The 17,360-nt window shown below is 43.2% G+C and overlaps 1 protein-coding gene across 2 annotated transcripts in view; it reads right to left on the bottom strand.

The window, feature by feature from the left end:
* Positions 1-17,360, bottom strand: part of coro1ca (coronin, actin binding protein, 1Ca) — a 210,963-nt gene that overhangs the window by 152,491 nt on the left and 41,112 nt on the right. For both annotated transcript variants that reach the window (XM_084323731.1, XM_084323730.1), the window contains exon 2: positions 3,864-4,060. In XM_084323731.1, the coding sequence (XP_084179857.1) occupies positions 3,864-4,058 (195 nt within the window). In that variant the 5' untranslated portion in view covers positions 4,059-4,060. The remainder of the gene's footprint in view (positions 1-3,863; positions 4,061-17,360) is intronic.

The following is a 17,360-nucleotide window of genomic DNA, read 5'->3' as shown; positions in this document are numbered from 1 at the left end:
AAGCGCCATCTTGGGGCTCGGGATGATAGTACATTACAATCCTACTACGTTTTTATATTATATTATGTTATTTCTTGGCATAGGCTGCTCAGGCCATTTCTTTTTCATTATGCATATGAGCAGTTTCGACTAAAAGTGTAATTCTGGGTGGCGCAGTGGACATTGCGCTCGTCACCAACGCAAGAGACACCGGTATCGAATCCGACTGTCAGCGTTGCCTCCGGCTTGGACCGGCCGTCATACTAACTCAATTGGCAGAGTTAGCGGGAGGGAAGCCGAAGGGTGGTAGTCTGGTCGTTGTAAACAGCGACTCCTACAGGTCGGTCAGGGCGCTTGCACAGCAGAGACAGGAAAATGGCGGGGGCAGTGTGAGCCTCCTACACGTTACTCCTCGCCAATGAGAGTCCGCGCTGGCAGGTGAAAAGATGTGACTGGCTGCCTCCACATGTATCGGAGGGGACGCATGTATATTTTCCCTAACGCACTTTCACTTCCGTGTTCGGGTTCCGCGATCTGATTGGCCACTGACGTTTCTCTCAGCGCCAATCGCATTACGCCTAGTTATGCCTCTAACAGCCTGCTAGCTAGCTAACGCCTAGTTCTATCACTGGTTAAGCTTGGCGACTCTTTCGAAGTTGGTTAAGGTTAAGAGTTTGGAATCAGGGCAGGTGGTCTATCGCCCTGCTCTAAACCAAACTCTAACCAACTTCGAAAGAGTCGCCAAGCTTAACCAGTGATAGAACTAGGCGTAACATGATTGGCGCTGAGAGAAACGTCAGTGGCCAATCAGATCGCGGAACCCGAACGCGGAAGTGAAAGTGCGTTAGGGAAAATATACACGCGGAGGGGACATGTGATGGGCTTCTATCCTCCCTACGACCGGCCAGTGGGGGGCACATGCGAGCAACGATCAGGACAGGGAGAATTGGCACGAGAGGTAAATTGGGATGGGAGAAAAATCACAGAAAAAGGAGAAAAAAGTAGATACAAAAAAAGAATATTCGATGACAATCGACGCTGAAGCTTTGAAGACCAAAAGAAGGTATTCGGGACAGCCCTAATATGCTACATGTATACACTGTGTATCTAAAGATCCAGAGGCTTAGTTGTGTTGCTTCCTACTGTACCAGTGCAGAGAACTAGACAGACCTCGCACAATAGAAGGAAACCAGGCTGTTCTATCCTGGGGCTTTTTTTTTGTATTTTGCCCTATGAAAAAACTTTTATTTGGGGGAGGGAAAATAATCTGAGAATTATGACAATGTGTTGGTAGACCGCTCAGAGACCGACGGCCCGCTTTTACACGCTCTGTTCTGACATTTTCATTTGCACCAACAATCCCAATTTAATTATTATTTTTTATATATAAAACTTTGAAGAACATCCCCCCCCCCCCCTAAGCCACGTTAATTTCCCAAATTCCTTCCTACCCTCCATCACAGCCTTCCAACACATGGCCAGCTGCTGCTACATACATGTGGGCTGGTCTGCCGCCTCCAGCCACTAGCCACCACCAGTGTGTGTCGTCTCGCTGAGCAAACCCACCTGTCGGAATCCATCAAGGCCTCACCCCACTCCAAAAGGCCCCCCCAAAGACCAGTTACACAGCTAGAACCCCCCTTCTCCTAACCCCACAACCACTTTACACTTTATGTTCATGGGTAGGTGATAGGGTTGGGTACCAAACTCTGCACTTTTAAGGGTACCGAACTAATTACATCAGTACTTTACGCTAGATCAATCGGTACAAAATGTCAGAACCTTTACATGTTTAGTATAAGAGTGTAATATACTAGACAAGTGGGAGCCTTTTCCCCAAATATATATATACCGGTATATATATTACTGTCCCATCTCTTGGTCGTTTGAAAGACCAGACGAGGTCAGAGGAGTTTGATCATATTCACTGAGGATGGCCAGATAATGTTGATATTTAAACCTTTAAAAACATAATACATGATCACGCGATTTAGTTTGTGTGGTGTGTTACAACAATAAATAACTAAATAATTAACATTGAAATTGAGAGGTTTGAACATTTGTATCTTCTTTTTTGTTATTACAGAGAGAATAGAGTACCGAAAAAGGTACCGTTGGATACAGACACCGAACTGGTATCGGTTAAAATGTGAATGGTACTGAACCCTAGTAAGCGAGACAATGTACTTATATGATGTTTTCAAATCTAGCAGTAGGTAGGAATTTCCACACTTCAGCATATTAGCTAACGTGCGACATCGCCCCTGAATGCGTGACTGTACGGCAGGAGCGGCACACCGCCCGTTGTGTGACACGTCTGAATGCTGCACGTGCAGCAGCGCCTGGGGACGTCTCCTGCCACATGATCATACCGCCGTCACTTATTTACATTGAAGTCATTAAGATCAGTGTTTCTCAACTGGTGGGTCGTGACCCAAAAGTGGGTCGCGGGGCCATGTTGAGTGGGTCGTGGATTTGTGTGAGATAATAATATTTTTTTTTGCACTACCTATCTTTGTGAAAGTGGCTTCTCAGCTCTGGTCCAGCTGAAGACAAAGCAGAGGAACAGATTGGACATTGAGCATGACCTCAGAGTTGCTTTGTCTACCATCACCCCAGACTTTGAGACTCTTGTCAGGAGCAAACAACAACCCCAGTTATCCCATTAGTTCCCTGGGATGTTAAGCTAAGAAGTCTGCTAAGAAGCATAATTATTTATTATTATTATTATTTTATTTCATTGGGTTTTTAGCCCTAGTTGCACTTTTGTTGCAACCCCAGTTATCCCATTAGTTCCCCCAAACTTAGGTCTGTTATGTTAAGCTAAGAAGTCTGCTGAGAAGCATAATTATTTATTATTATTATTATTATTATTATTATTATTATTATTTTATTTCATTGGGTTTTTAGCCCTAGTTGCACTTTTGTTGCAACCCCAGTTATCCAATTAGTTCCCCCAAATTTAGGTCTGTTATGTTAAGCTACGAAATCTGCCAAGAAGCATATTATTTATTATTATTTTATTTCATTGGGTTTTTAGCCCTAGTTGCACTTTTGTTGCAACCCCAGTTATCCCATTAGTTCCCCCAAATTTAGGTCTGTTTGTTATGTTAAGCTAAGAAATCTGCTAAGAAGACTATTATTTATTATAATTTTATTTCATTGGGTTTTTAGCAATAGTTGCACTTTTGTTGCACTTGTGTTTATTTCATGTTTTGAAAGATTGCGTATTACTGCAATTTATTTTTTATTTTTTACATAAATCATTTTGGGTCGCGACTTAATGACTAAGGAAAATGTTGGGTCCCGAGGCTAGACCAGTTGAGAACCACTGATTTAGATGACGCCTTTATCCAAAGCGACTTACAAGTTCTGTACAACAAGTCAGCAGGAGGTACAACTCTGGCAGCTAAGGGTCAGTAAGATTGATCGTCAAACAGTGTCGGACTTGAGTGCTATGGTCTTGAGTGCATAGTAGTATAGACTTATAAACACGATGGGTAGTCATAGGCAAGGTAGATTCCTAAGTAGCAGAGTGCATACTCCATTACTCCATGGAGGAGCCTGGGACTGAGGATGAGTCTGTCATGATGAGACTGGTGGGCCCAAGTTGAAAATGTTTCCTCAAAAACTAGCACAAAAAGAATTATAACAAATGCCACTTCCATTGATAAATCGAAAGCACTAATCCACTGTAGTATCGGTTACTATATTGGACCCCCCCATATAACAGGGTGTCCCGTTCGTAGGCACCCCAGCAGGATGTCAAGACGGACCTACCGCAAATACATTTCCCAGTCCTTTCCACATCTCCAACTGTGTGTGTGCTACCATCCCGGGTTATTCACCACCACCACCCTGTGGGAAACCTTGTATGATCTCACCTTGTGAAGAGGAAGGACGATGAAAGCTCCGCCCCCACTGGCCTCGATGATTATGGCAACATATCTGGGGTTGACCGCACAGAAGGAGCTGTCCCATGTGACCCGCGACACCCGGATGTCATCGTAGCACTGGTCGTTCTTCGCCGCCTGGCCATAGACGTGACGGAATTTGCTCGGCCGTACAAAGTTTGCCATATCTGGGTAGAAGAGGAGGAAGATTTAACATTGTTATTCACATTATTGTTCATCTTACATCCATTAGTACGCTTTAGAACCGGGCCCACCGAGTATACAGTAGGTGTAATAGTTGTTATTCAGCATGGCTCGGCCCTAAGTGAAAACCTGTAGGTCTGTCTGCAACATAACACGGCTCACACTAGTGTTGTCACGATACCAAAGTTTTGACTTCAATACCGATAGCAGCCTAAGTATCACAATACTGATTCTAAAACGATAGAGCAAAGAACAAAAATTTAAACGGAATGGAATATAATATTGGATGACAGAACATGGAAAATTGTTTGCCGACACTGTTGACACGGCCACTACGCAAAGCGTGCACTCTCTCACACTGAAATGGAGTATTGGATTTTTTTTATGTCTGGGTAGGTATCGCGATACTCTTCTCAGGGCTGTACACTGCAACGAGATTATCGCAAATTGGCCCGTGCGAGTGGAAAATAATATTTGGGGGCAACCTTGCGAGTAGTGATTTCAACCCTTCATTCGCATTTCACTCCTAAATTAATCCATACAAATTGGATAAAAAGATATAGTAAAACATTAGCCTACAACCAGGGCTGTACAGTGCGACATAATGTCACGCCGGTGCTATGAAAAAATCTGTCGGCGATGAATGAACTTACTGCGATAGCCTGTGTGGAAAAAAAGATTTGCGTGTGGAGTGAATCTGGGCCACGCAACTTGGTAGTTGTAGTCTATCGTGCGATTAAATACAATGTCCCCGTCTGGTAGAGTCCATACATCCAACACCAAATCCCATAATTCCTAGCGAACCATCTAAACGAAAATGAATGTGGCATCGCCAAAGAAGAACAAAGTCCTCCCGTAAGAGCCTCATACGGGTCAATTAAAGCTTTTTGATTAGAGTCTTTCCTTCGACCTAAGTTGAACAGAACATTTCACTGTCAAAAGCGCAAACTTAAACAAGGTTGTGTCGCAACACGGTTTTAAAAATAAAGGTCACATATACACATACCGTAGTAGGCCTCTCAATTCTTATAAAAAAAAGTCCCGGATATACATAAACATTAATTGGCATAGATCTCTAAACGGCCCAACACATTGATCACTTTAGGCACACCCTGAAACCAGTAACATCACAAATATGAAGCGGGTAATTACCCATAAAAATAATAAACCTTTCATGGGGTTATTTACAATAATAATAATTCATTTAATTTATAAAGCACTTTTCATTGTGAAACAAAGGTATGCAGAGTTTCTTGTCCTCCTGATTAATGCAATGGTGTGTGTGTGCGTGTTGTGGTGATCTCATTCAAGGAGCACTACAAGCGCGCACACACACACACAGTTTGTTGTTTTTGTTCTATTAGTGATTTACACACTTTCTCAGTTGGCTCATTATAAAAGATACAAACCTGAAAACAAACGCACTTAAATGTTAAATAAAAGGACCACAGTAATAAGGCAGGAACATCATATTTTTTTGCACTATAATGGTAAAATAGTTATTTAAAAATGTGCCCCTAAAAAATATTCTTTGCCCCTAAATTTCTCATTTAGGGGCAGTGTGCCCCTAGTGAAAAAGCTTAGCGTACAGCCCTGCTTCTAGTATCGGCGTATCGTACAACCTTAGCTCACACACATGCAGGCTTCTGGTTCATAATTTGAGAGACTAGTGCAATGAACACCCCTTGCACACACTGCAACTGACTCACTGGGACAGATTGAGAGCATCTGTGAGGTTTGCATTAAAACATTCCCATTCCAGATGTTCCGGAGACTCCTTGATTCCAAGGTTGTGTCGTAACAGACAGTATTAAAAAGAGGTTTCACAGGTGCGGCTGGGTAGCGCAGTGGACTAAAGCACTCGCCCTACCACCGCAGAGACTCTGGGATTTAATCCAGTTGTCAGCGGTACCTCCGGCTTGGTCAGTTGTCCCTACTAACACAATTGGCAGTGTTAGCGGGTGGGAAGCCGGTGGGGTATGTGTCTTGGTCGTTGTAAACTGCGACTCCTACTGGTCGGTCGGGGCGCCTGTTTAGCAGGGAGGGGATCTGGGGGAAATAGCGTGAAGTTCCGTACACGTTAGGTGAAAAGAAGTGGCTGGCGACTCCACATGTATCGGAGGAGGCAAGTGGTAGTTCTACACCCTCCCCAGGCCGACAGTGGGGCAATGCGCGCAACGACCAGGAAGGGAATTGGAATAACGACAAAAAAAATACAGAAAGCCATAAAATTGTATTTAAAAAAAAAAGTTTCACTTGACCAGATGAAGATGGCATACCAGTAGCAAGAACGATGATGAAGAAGAGATAGGGGTGGGAGATTTTCCTAAGGGGAATAAAATAAGACGATAAGAGACCACCCTCAAACAAGCCCAATCTGGGCCGACAATATTCAACGACATGAGGCTCGACACTTCTTCACAACTTATTTGCTCATGTTCATCCTCTATTATATTATACCAAAGTATCAGAAAATACTAGAACCACACTTTCATGCCAGGACATACTTGGAAAGTGCCACTTAGAAACATGGACAGGACTGAAAACAATAGACCCCCCCCCCCTCCCCATGTGAGTGTGTGTAAAGAAGCAGGCTTACAAGTCTTGCTGTGCAGCCTACAATAACAGACTACCAGTCCAAAGAGAATGGAAAGCTGGCCCGTTTCACATCCATAAACAAAACCTTGGCCTGATCTGACTTCCCACGTAGGTTGAGACAAAAGATACTCACCGTGGCTTCATATTCACAGAAAAAGGGATTCCCCCCCCCCCAAACCTTCCAAAACAATCAAAACCTTGTTGAAAGTTTAACTGTGTTTCGCAAATCACAACACATTCCCAGCCTGACTCACCGATATGAGCCAACAGCAGCACAGGACGTGAGACATAATTAGTAATGGTTATTGTGTTTTATTTTTTTTACCTTTATTTGACCAGGTAGTCACTTGAGATCAAAGATCTCTTTTTCGAGCAAGACCTGGCAGACCTCCAGGCAGGGCTCCGGACTCACTTTTTTCACCACCGTCCCGAAATACAATTTTAACCGTCCCAAAGTGAATGTAAACCGTCCCAAAAATCGGAATGCCGTTTCTTTAATTTGGTTTTGTCATCTATAGACTATAGTTGTTATTGCCATAAAAAACACAATTCAAGTGATTAGGAAATAAATAATTGTATTTTTACAGACAGAGAGTGGACGATGGTGACAAACGGTATGAAGTGGTTGGCCTCAGCTGGTCTCCCTTAATGGGAGTTCTCAATGGGAAACTCCGCAAGTAACCTAGAATTGGTGGATTTATGGTATCATAGGGCAAGCGAAACAAGACCCGTTTCTTAAGAAATTACCTTAAGAACATCATCTTAAGTAGATGATGTCGAGAACCTTTTCACTCTCCTTTAACTTACTCAGTTTAAATCAGTTCAGAAATGTTTCCTTATTTCATCTGAATGTACAACTGAATGTCTGTCTGGTAAATTAAATTAGGCTATAACTAACTTTTGATATAATCAAATTGAAAGGACCCACGAACAGACTTTTGCAAAAAGGCATAAAGGATGGAGTTCAAACGGTTCATACGTTGATAAATAGCTGGTGGTAAAGCATGCTGCTGTTCGCGGGTCATAATCAGCCTATTGTCCCACCGCTGGTGACCCTCGTGTCAACTTAAAGGAACACGCCAACATTTGGGGAAATTAGCTTAATATCGTCTTCTCCAGAGAGAGACAAGAATATGGATACCAGTTTCCGCTCTATGCGTTCAGTAAAAAGCTATCTGGCTACATGTTAGCCTAGCTTAGCACAATCAATGGAAGAGAGAGGAAACTGGTATCTATCTTCTTGTCTCTCTCTGGAGAAGACAGTACAGCTAATTTCCCAAAATGTTAGCGTGTTCCTTTAACGCTCAGGTGTGTTGTCCTTCCTTAAACCTGTGGAGTCGTCTAGGGAGCACGCTCCACAAAGGTAACCTTGTTGGAGAAGAGGCCGCGGAGACCCGGGCCGCGGCCTGCCTGCCTGCCTTCCACAACGCCGGGGAGCAATGGAAGGTCTGTGTGAGCAGAGACTTAAAGTCAACCACCGTTTCCTCTGGGAGGCCTAACGCCTAACGCCACAGAGCCACAGCTAACCCGGCACTTTCCCCGTCTTGACCTCTTTATCCCTTCGCACTGTGTTTCCCCTCAGGATGGAACACCAGCAGTGGTGATGGGGAGGGAGAGAAAAAGAAAAGCGCGCCCCGCCATGTGTCTGCCGGCACCAGAAGGGCTCTCTCTGCGCCAGAGTACTGTACATTACAGTGCATATTTGTGCACAGTAATGAGCAGGGGGAACGTCCGTCTAGCTTACAGTACATGCCAGATTTAGGGAAATGTACTTTTATTGAACCAGAAATCACAAGATTATTTATTGAAAAGAAAATATATTATATTGCATCACCACACTGTTGGATTATCAAACGGGTGTTAATGTACTTAAATGTAATGACATTTTAAAGGATAAAATAACTTACATTTATGATGTATCCTATCCTATCCCATCAGTCCTTAAAATAATATAGTTGCAAATATTCATAATAATCTACAAGACATCATTAACACTAACAATATATATATATATATATATATATATATATATATATATATATATATATATATATATATCAGGGTTAGAAATTAACTTTTTTTTTCAAGGGCTTTTTTTGCCCCCCTTAATTGCTTTTCGGGGGCTTTTTTTTGTATTTCGGGGGCACAACATTTTTATAATGAAAATTAACATAAAGATTATAAAACATTGTTGACACTTTTTTTTACAGTCTTCGTCCCTATGTTTGATAACGTAATGTTAATGTCTCCATATATAGGGCTCTACGCTAACCTTTTTCCCAAGGAGCACATGTGCTCCTAAATAAAATGTTAATAAATAAAATCTAAATACAAATTTAGGAGCACACAGAAATTTAGGAGCACAGTGACAATTGTTCAAGTAACACACACACACACACGATGTGTGACATCATGGCTTGGTTTCATGTTTTGAGGTACCTTCAATTATCTGTAAATAATACATACATACTCTATCTAAATAGATTACATATTATTGTCCCTGAGTGAGGGCAAGTTGTGTTGTCTTGATATAATAACCGGTTGCCTCTGGATCAATGAATGTCTAATATTGAATAATATTATTAGATATTTTATTTTTAACATCCCTAATTCCAACAGTCAAGAGGCTTGTTTCAAATTGATGAAAAACCCCACACACGCAACGTTTGTGAGTATAGGCTCTGGCCAGATCGATCAATGAAATACGTTGCACGCTCAGCGCTGTGGAATGAAGGAAATGCGCATCGGGATCGGATTTGGATGTTATTCTTTTGGAGTTGTGTTACAAATGGAATGGTCTTTCCCCGCCGAACACAAGTTACTTAACGTTACACAGCCAGGTCGCGCTATGCAGATGCTTAGCTTGCTAACGTTAAGATAGCAGTGTAATGCTTGATGAGAGCAGAGCGCTCTCTCTGTGTTCGCAGCACCTCTCAAGTGCCTGTAACACGCAGCGGGCCCCGCCTCCCTCCTCCTTGGAACAAACATTCCACCCAAAAACTGAATTTCAGTCCAGTTTCAATCTGAACTATTAACAGCGGAGCTGTTTTGTAATTCTTCACAATCACTCGTCTGTCTCGCACACTGCAAGTAAATGATTTTTCCGGTTTGCACACACACATATTATTAGGGGCAATACGAGGGAAATGCTCGCACTGTAGAGCATATATATAATTATATATATAATTAGTAAACTGTCAGGGGCTTTTTTTGCCCCCCTTAACTGATATTCGGGGGCATTTGGTCAATTTTCGAGGGCATTTTGCCCCAAGCCCCCGTTAATTTCGAACCCTGATATATATATATATATTTATTTGTATCATAATGATTATTGTGAAATCTTTCCACCTGGGAGCCTTTTGACTAAATCAATTTATTTTGTCTTTCTCTCTACAGAAACAAAGACTGAGGCAACTGAGACTGAGATTTGATGCTCGCTCTCTCTCATTCATCACTCTCACACACTGACAATAATATAAGAAAGGTGTTTCAATATTGTTATTGTTTTGGTTGTTACCTGTTGATCTAATAAATTACAAATAAAAATATTATTATTTATTTCCTAATCATTTGAATGGTGTTTTTTATGGCAATAACAACTATAGACGACAAAACCAAAGTAAAAATACCAAAAGTTTAAATTGTATTTGGGGAAGATTCTGGGACGATGGTCTGGAGCCCTGCTGCATAGAAACACCGCTTCCTGCAGCTTCACTCTGAGCACATGTTGAGACAGGACAGGTCACTGGTTCAATCTCCGGTGTATTCCAGCTGTGAGCTAGTGACTGACAGGTGGCTGGTATTACATCTACGGTGCCCACCATATGTGCCAGAGTGCCCATGAGAAAGGTTCTACAGCGGTGAACTTGCACTCCGACCACTGATGAAATACATGTGTAGGGGGACTGTGTATTATGTGTAACAAGGAGCGATATGAGGACTGTGTATATAATGTAACAAGGAGGGATATGAGCACTGTATATATGTGTAACAAGGAGCGATATGAGGACTGTGTATGTGTAACAAGGAGGGATATGGACCGTGTATATGTGTAACAAGGAGGGATATGAGGACTGTGTATATGTGTAACAAGGAGGGATATGAGGACTGTGTATATGTGTAACAAGGAGCGATATGAGGTCTGTGTGTATGTGTGTAACTAGGAGGGATATGAGGACTGTGTATATGTGTAACAAGGAGCGATATGAGGTCTGTGTGTATGTGTGTAACTAGGAGGGATATGAGGATTGTGAGGATGTGGCCAAGAGGTGGACAAATGTAGTCAGAGACAGGTTGTCATCACCCGGTAGTTGGTTTTTTATTCTCCTTGTTCTTTTGCTCCCCAGTGGGAAACAAGGAGGGATATGAGGACTGTGTATATGTGTAACAGGGCTGCACGATTTTGGGAAATAATCGAATTGCGATTTTTCTGACAGATATTGCGATTGCGATTACATTTGCGATTATAATAAAAAAAAATAAAAATAAGCAGCCCCACAGAGGTTTATTGTAAAATGCGGCTTGCATCTGGCCTACGCGGTGGGTCTTTTCGGGACACCGAGCCTGACATTTTTTCTTTTTACCTGGGAATCGATACCGGTACCCAACGGTACCTTTTTTTCTGTACTTTACTCTCCCTCTCTGAAGTCTAAACTTCACAACACACAATCTAAAACCCCTTACCTCCCTCTCCCAAACCGATCTTGTATCTCAATGGGACTTCCTGGTTAAACAAAAAAAAAAAAAAAAAAAAAGTAAAAAAATATATATATTTGCGATTTGATAATTGCATCATTCCAAATCGCGATTTCGATTTAAAATCGATTAATCGTGCAGCCCTAGTAACAAGGAGGGATATGACTATGAGGACTGTATGTAACAAGGAGGGATATGAGCACTGTGTATATGTGTAACAAGGAGCGATATGAGGCCTGGTACTACGACTATGCTTGCACCTCATGGTACCAAAGCACCTCAAAGGCGCTAAAAACAAGATTACAAACATCACAAAACAAACTGGTCAGACTACTGCTTGACCTTACTCCTAAAACCCACCTCACCCATGCCCATTTTGACAACCTAGGATGGCTTAGACTACGACAGCAACTTGCAATGGGCCTGGTCTACAAGATACACTACACCACTAAGGTACCCATGTACATGTCGAAATACTTCCCAAAGGTCAGTGAATACCACGACCACAACACCAGAGGGAGTGACACAAATCATGTTAAACCCAGATTCGACACAAACAAGGGACTAAACACGTTTCGCAATTATGCCACAACAATGTGGAACGCCCTACCCACAGCTGTAAAAAAATAATGTAAATCCCTACCCACCTTCAAAACTGCTCTCAAAGAGCACCTACGGGAGGCTGCAATTCTAAACTGGCCACCGTAAATGTCCAAACCGCCCCTCCGACCGACCGACCGACCCCCTCCTAATGTACAGTTTCCTCCCCCTCGTATGTATATATTTTCTGTTAGGATCTCTGTTTAACAGTACTGTATATTTGCATATCTTGTAAGTCACAAATGTAACAGTACTATATACAGTACCTGTATGTCATAAATGTCATGATATATATCTGTATGTTGTGTATGTCATAAATGTCATTATGAATTGAAAATGGGGGACCCTGAATTAGGGCTGAACGATTAATCGAAATCGCGATTTGGAATGATGCAATTACCAAATTAAATAAAAAAATTAAATAAAACGCAAAATAAAATTAAAATGTGTTACCAGGAAGTCCCATTGAGATACAAGATCGGTTTGGGAGAGGGAGGTAAGGGGTTTTAGATTGTGTGTTGTGAAGTTCAGTACCGTTGGGTACCGGTTGATTCCCAGGTAAAAAGAAACATTTTCAGGCTCGGTGTCCTGAAAAGACCCACCGCGTAGGCCAGATGCAAGCAGCATTTTACAATAAACCTCTGTGAGGCTGCTTAAAAAAAATTATAATCGCAAATTTAACACTTTGGTCGCCAGGCTTATATTCATAATAAACCATCCCACGCCAGCTCTATTTGTCTATGGAGAAGTTCCCCTTCTTTGCAGGGCTATAACTTTTTAAATTGTATTGCTAAATTGACATTACTATGGCCCATTCAACGTCAAGTATCTATTCTTCAGGGTGTAGCAACGTTATACTTTTTCATTCACATATTCATACTAAAATACGGTCTAAAGTATAAGTATGTTTTTATCGTTTTCTGCAGCATTCTCCAGAACGTGATTTATAGCCCTAAATGCATTATATTGATGATCAAATACAGTTTGATAGCGATCTGCGCGAGATAAAAAATTTCAAATGGACGTGCTTCTAGAAGTTACTACTTATCATCTGATGTTGACCGGATGGGGGGGGGGGGGGGGGGGTCGTTTATAATTCCGTGGCCAACGTTAGATGATTCATCTAGTGTGGGTGATATGATCATCAGAGCAGTTTATATCGAACACGTTAAAAAAAAACGCTGAATCTCACCGTAGCTTCCTCTAGTAGCGTTGGGCGATGAGCGTGGAGCAGAAATATTCCTATTATGGGATGTAGAAATATGCAATCCATCTCCAAGTTGTATAATAGTATATACGTCCAAATCATGTTGTTTATCGAGTTATTGGTAACGGATTGCTATCCATTGTGTCTAGCTCGAGTCCTGGGACTATTAGCGAGTGATCGGACCGAATTGTAATGAGCACCAGCTTCCGTTTCCTGTTTCCGGTTTGGGCGATCCGCCGATCGGCCACCAGATGGCGCTCTTGAACCGTTGGAGAGGGGATCAACAGTAGATCTCAAGTCTCCGGGGGAGAAATATGATTGCGATCACAGATTTTTGAAATATTGATCTCAAAGACGTGGTACGGCGTCTTTGGCAGAATGAGCATGGCGGGGAATGACGTGGTAAGGGGTTTTTGGCGACCAAAGTGTTAATCGCAATCGCAATATCTGTCAGAAAAATCGCAATTAGATTTACCAAAATCGTGCAGCCCTACCCCAAATCAACCAATCGGCCCCCCCTGCCTAAAAATAGGAGTAGAGCCAACTAGCTAACCCGTAACACCCGCATAAAGGATGGCTGTGCTCCACATCCCCTCACCAGCGCAGGAGCCCCACCAAGGAAGCATGTACACTTGACCATAAAATTAGAAAGAGCATTTTTAAAGAGGTAAAATGAAGATATGGATCGAATGGTCATGGGAAGGTTGTTCCAGTCCGAAGGGGCTTTGAACATGAAAGATTTCTTGGCCATTGCTTTTGAAAATGGAGAAACTGTGAAAAAATACTGTACAGAGTGTCTTAGACGATAAGTGCAAGAAAAAGGGACCATCAACTGTTTCAGATAAGCAGGATAGTCAGAATGGATACATTTGAAAATCAATTGCAGCCAATGTCTCAGTCTTCTTAAAGTAGGAGAAGGCCAGTCTAAGGTTTGATACATAGTACAATGGTGGGTTGTGAACGGACAGCCAAGAACAAATCTGCATAGTCTATTGTAAGCCACATTTAGAGGCGATAAATGGGTTTTGGAGGCAGCTTGATAGACATAGACATAGACATCAGCAGTCCATTAATGGCAAAATAAGTTGTTCTGCAAGTTTCTTTCTAACAGTGAAGGAAAAACAATGTCTAGCTCTATAAAGGGCTCCAATGCTGCGATTCATTTTAATAACAGTAGAGGTAATATGGAAATTGGATGAGAGTTCGGGGTCAAGCCATACTCCCAAATACTTGATGCGTTCAGCTTTTTGCAGAGGTGTATTATCGGCACATAAGATAACGCATGCCTTAGATTCGGTTGCCTTCAGTTTCTTCCGAGTACCAAAAATCATAAAGTACGATTTGGTTTTGTTTAGTATTAGTTTATTTTCAGCAAGCCATTTCTGTAGTGTCTTAAAGTCAGATTGTAAGGCTGATTGAATCTGTGCTACATTATTTTTGGATGTATACAACACTGTACCGGGAATACAAGCGTTACCCATATAGAGAGAGAGAGAGAGAGAGAGAGAGAGAGAGAGAGAGAGAGAGAGAGAGAGAGAGAGAGAGAGAGAGAGAGAGAGAGAGAGAGAGAGAGAGACACACAGAGAGAGATAGACACACAGAGAGAGATAGACACACAGAGAGAGAGAGAGAGAGAGAGAGAGAGAGAGAGAGAGAGAGAGAGAGAGAGAGAGAGACACACAGAGAGAGATAGACACACAGAGAGAGATAGACACACAGAGAGAGAGAGAGAGAGAGAGAGAGAGAGAGAGAGAGAGAGAGAGAGAGAGAGACCTGGAAAGCGAACAGGCTCTTGGAATGGGTGTCTGGGAGGAAGTGGGGGGTCTTTCGATGTTGATTAAACGGCAAGCAACTAATGTCATGATGAGTGCAAAATTAAAGGACAATAAATCTAATCTAACTGAAATTGTGTAGCACAGACCTTTCTATGGATCAAAACCTCAATATTATTATGGTGGTGTAGTTAATACTTCATGTATCCTTAATCCCTAGGCTAATGAGGCACTAAGATGTACAAAATGAATGTATGCCAATGACAGGAAGTAATGGTATATGTGTGTGTGTGTGTGTGCGTGCACTGTGCACGAGTGCACATCTAGGGGCGGGGTGTAGATTTTGGTCTCCCTGATGTTGACTCCTTAGCCACAGCCTTGGGTTGTTTAATACTGGACGAGTGTTTCATAACGGCCGTTGTGTGGGCCGGTGTCGGGCCGGTGCGTGGGCCGGTGTGTGGGCTGGTGCGTCTGAATGTCCCGGGCTGAATTTGTGTCCCAGTCCGCCCCTGGCGATTAGGAAATAAGATAATAGATTTTTCAGCCCGCTTCTATAGCGTGCATAAGTACACATATACTATCGATAATCTAGCGTTTATTTGAAAACGATTCATAAATAGGCCAAAAAATGACAACGTGTTTTGTGTATTCCAGTGTATTCCAGTAAAGGGGGATTCATGTGGAATCTTAATTTTTTTCTGAAACTTTCAAAAAACTAGCGGTTTTCAAAATGGTATAAAACGGAAATGAACAAGATTAAAAAACAATCCGTTTCGACAATGTTGACTGCAAACAAGTCATTGATAAGCGACACATAGCCATAATTTAAGATATAGTTTATGCGTTCACAAATATGATCGCTCTGTCATTGAATAGAGCGCTGGCACGCAACGGGGTACCTAGGCACGGCACTGCTGGCACGGAAAGTGTTAACAATTGTGTGTATTGAGCCATACTGTATTGTACCCAGTCTGCAATCTGTAATACAGTTTTCAATCAATCAATCAAAACTGTGTATATGTGTAACTAGGAGGGATATGCCTGTGTATATGTGTAACAAGGAGGGATATGAGGACTGTGTATATGTGTAACAAGGAGGGATATGATGACTGTGCATAACTGTATATTGTGGAAGTGAATCAATGAGACGAGCACGGAGTATCGAGTCTCTGAACTTTACTTCCAAACAAATCCAACAGAACCAAGGTACAGCCACACCCTTAAGTCAACTCCCTCCTGTCACTCAATCAGTGTCCATTCTGAAGTGAGACACCTCCATCTAGTGTCCACCACACAGGCCCCCCCCGAACATTCAGAATTGACATTCAGTGCAACACCAAATAAACGGAACTGAACACAATAAACCCCCAAAAACAGTGCACCCAGTGTCTTCAGTCTCTTTTAGGAGTTCTGACCACACGGCCATAACGACTGTATTTAACAGTCACAGGGAACGTGGAAGGGGAAAGGGTAAGGGTAGGGGCAGGGGGCCGTCCCGCCGCCGCAGAGGCTTCGTCGGTGGAAAGGTAGGGATAACAACGGCCGGAGGGCATGGGACAGGGGAAGACTTGGGTGGCCGGCCCCGGCGCCGGGGCTGAGCCAGCTCCACTGGCCCGTTTGGGACCACATGAGCAGGCTTAAGACGATCGACTGAGATCTGCTCCTTATTCCCCCCCATGTCCACCACAAAGTACTTGGGGCCCGGCTCGAGGACGCGGAAGGGCCCGTCATAGGGAGCCTGCAGTGGAGAACGGTGGGCATCATGACGGATGAACACATACCTCGCAGTCATCAGGTCCTTAGGAATGTAGGACTGGGGAAGGCAGTGATGTGTGGGAACTGGGGCAAACACCCTCGCTGCGTCCTGGAAGGCAGATCGGTGAGCTGTAGTGGACCAAGGGGCAGAGGAACCAGGAAGGAACTCCCCTGGGACCCTCAGCGGTTGACCAAAAACCAATTCGGCTGAAGAGGCCTGCAGGTCCTCCTTAGGGGCAGTACGCAGGCCCAACATGACCCACGGAAGACGGTCGACCCAGTTGCCGTCTGTGAGCGTGGCCCGGAGAGCGGCCTTCATGGATCTGTGAAAACGCTCACACATGCCGTTGGCCTTTGGGTTGTATGCTGTGGTACGATGGAGTTTCACCCCAAGTCTCTCAGCCACAGTGCTCCACAGCTCAGAAGTGAACTGGGATCCCCTGTCCGAAGTCAGGTCCAATGGCGTGCCAAACCGAGTGACCCAGCCGAAAATAAACGCCCGAGCCACCTCCGCAGCCGTTGTTGATGACAGGGGAACAACCTCCGGCCACCTGGTGGTCCTGTCCACCATAGTGAGGAGGTGTGTGAAACCCTGAGACGGGGGAAGTGGGCCCACTAGGTCCACGTGGACATGGTCAAACCGCCTCTCTGGAATGA

This window comes from Notolepis coatsorum (genome assembly GCF_963971535.1).
Source record: "Notolepis coatsorum genome assembly, chromosome: 10".
In the NCBI taxonomy this organism is placed as follows: Eukaryota; Metazoa; Chordata; class Actinopteri; order Aulopiformes; family Paralepididae; genus Notolepis; species Notolepis coatsorum.
This window is presented reverse-complemented; position numbering and strand designations above follow the sequence as displayed.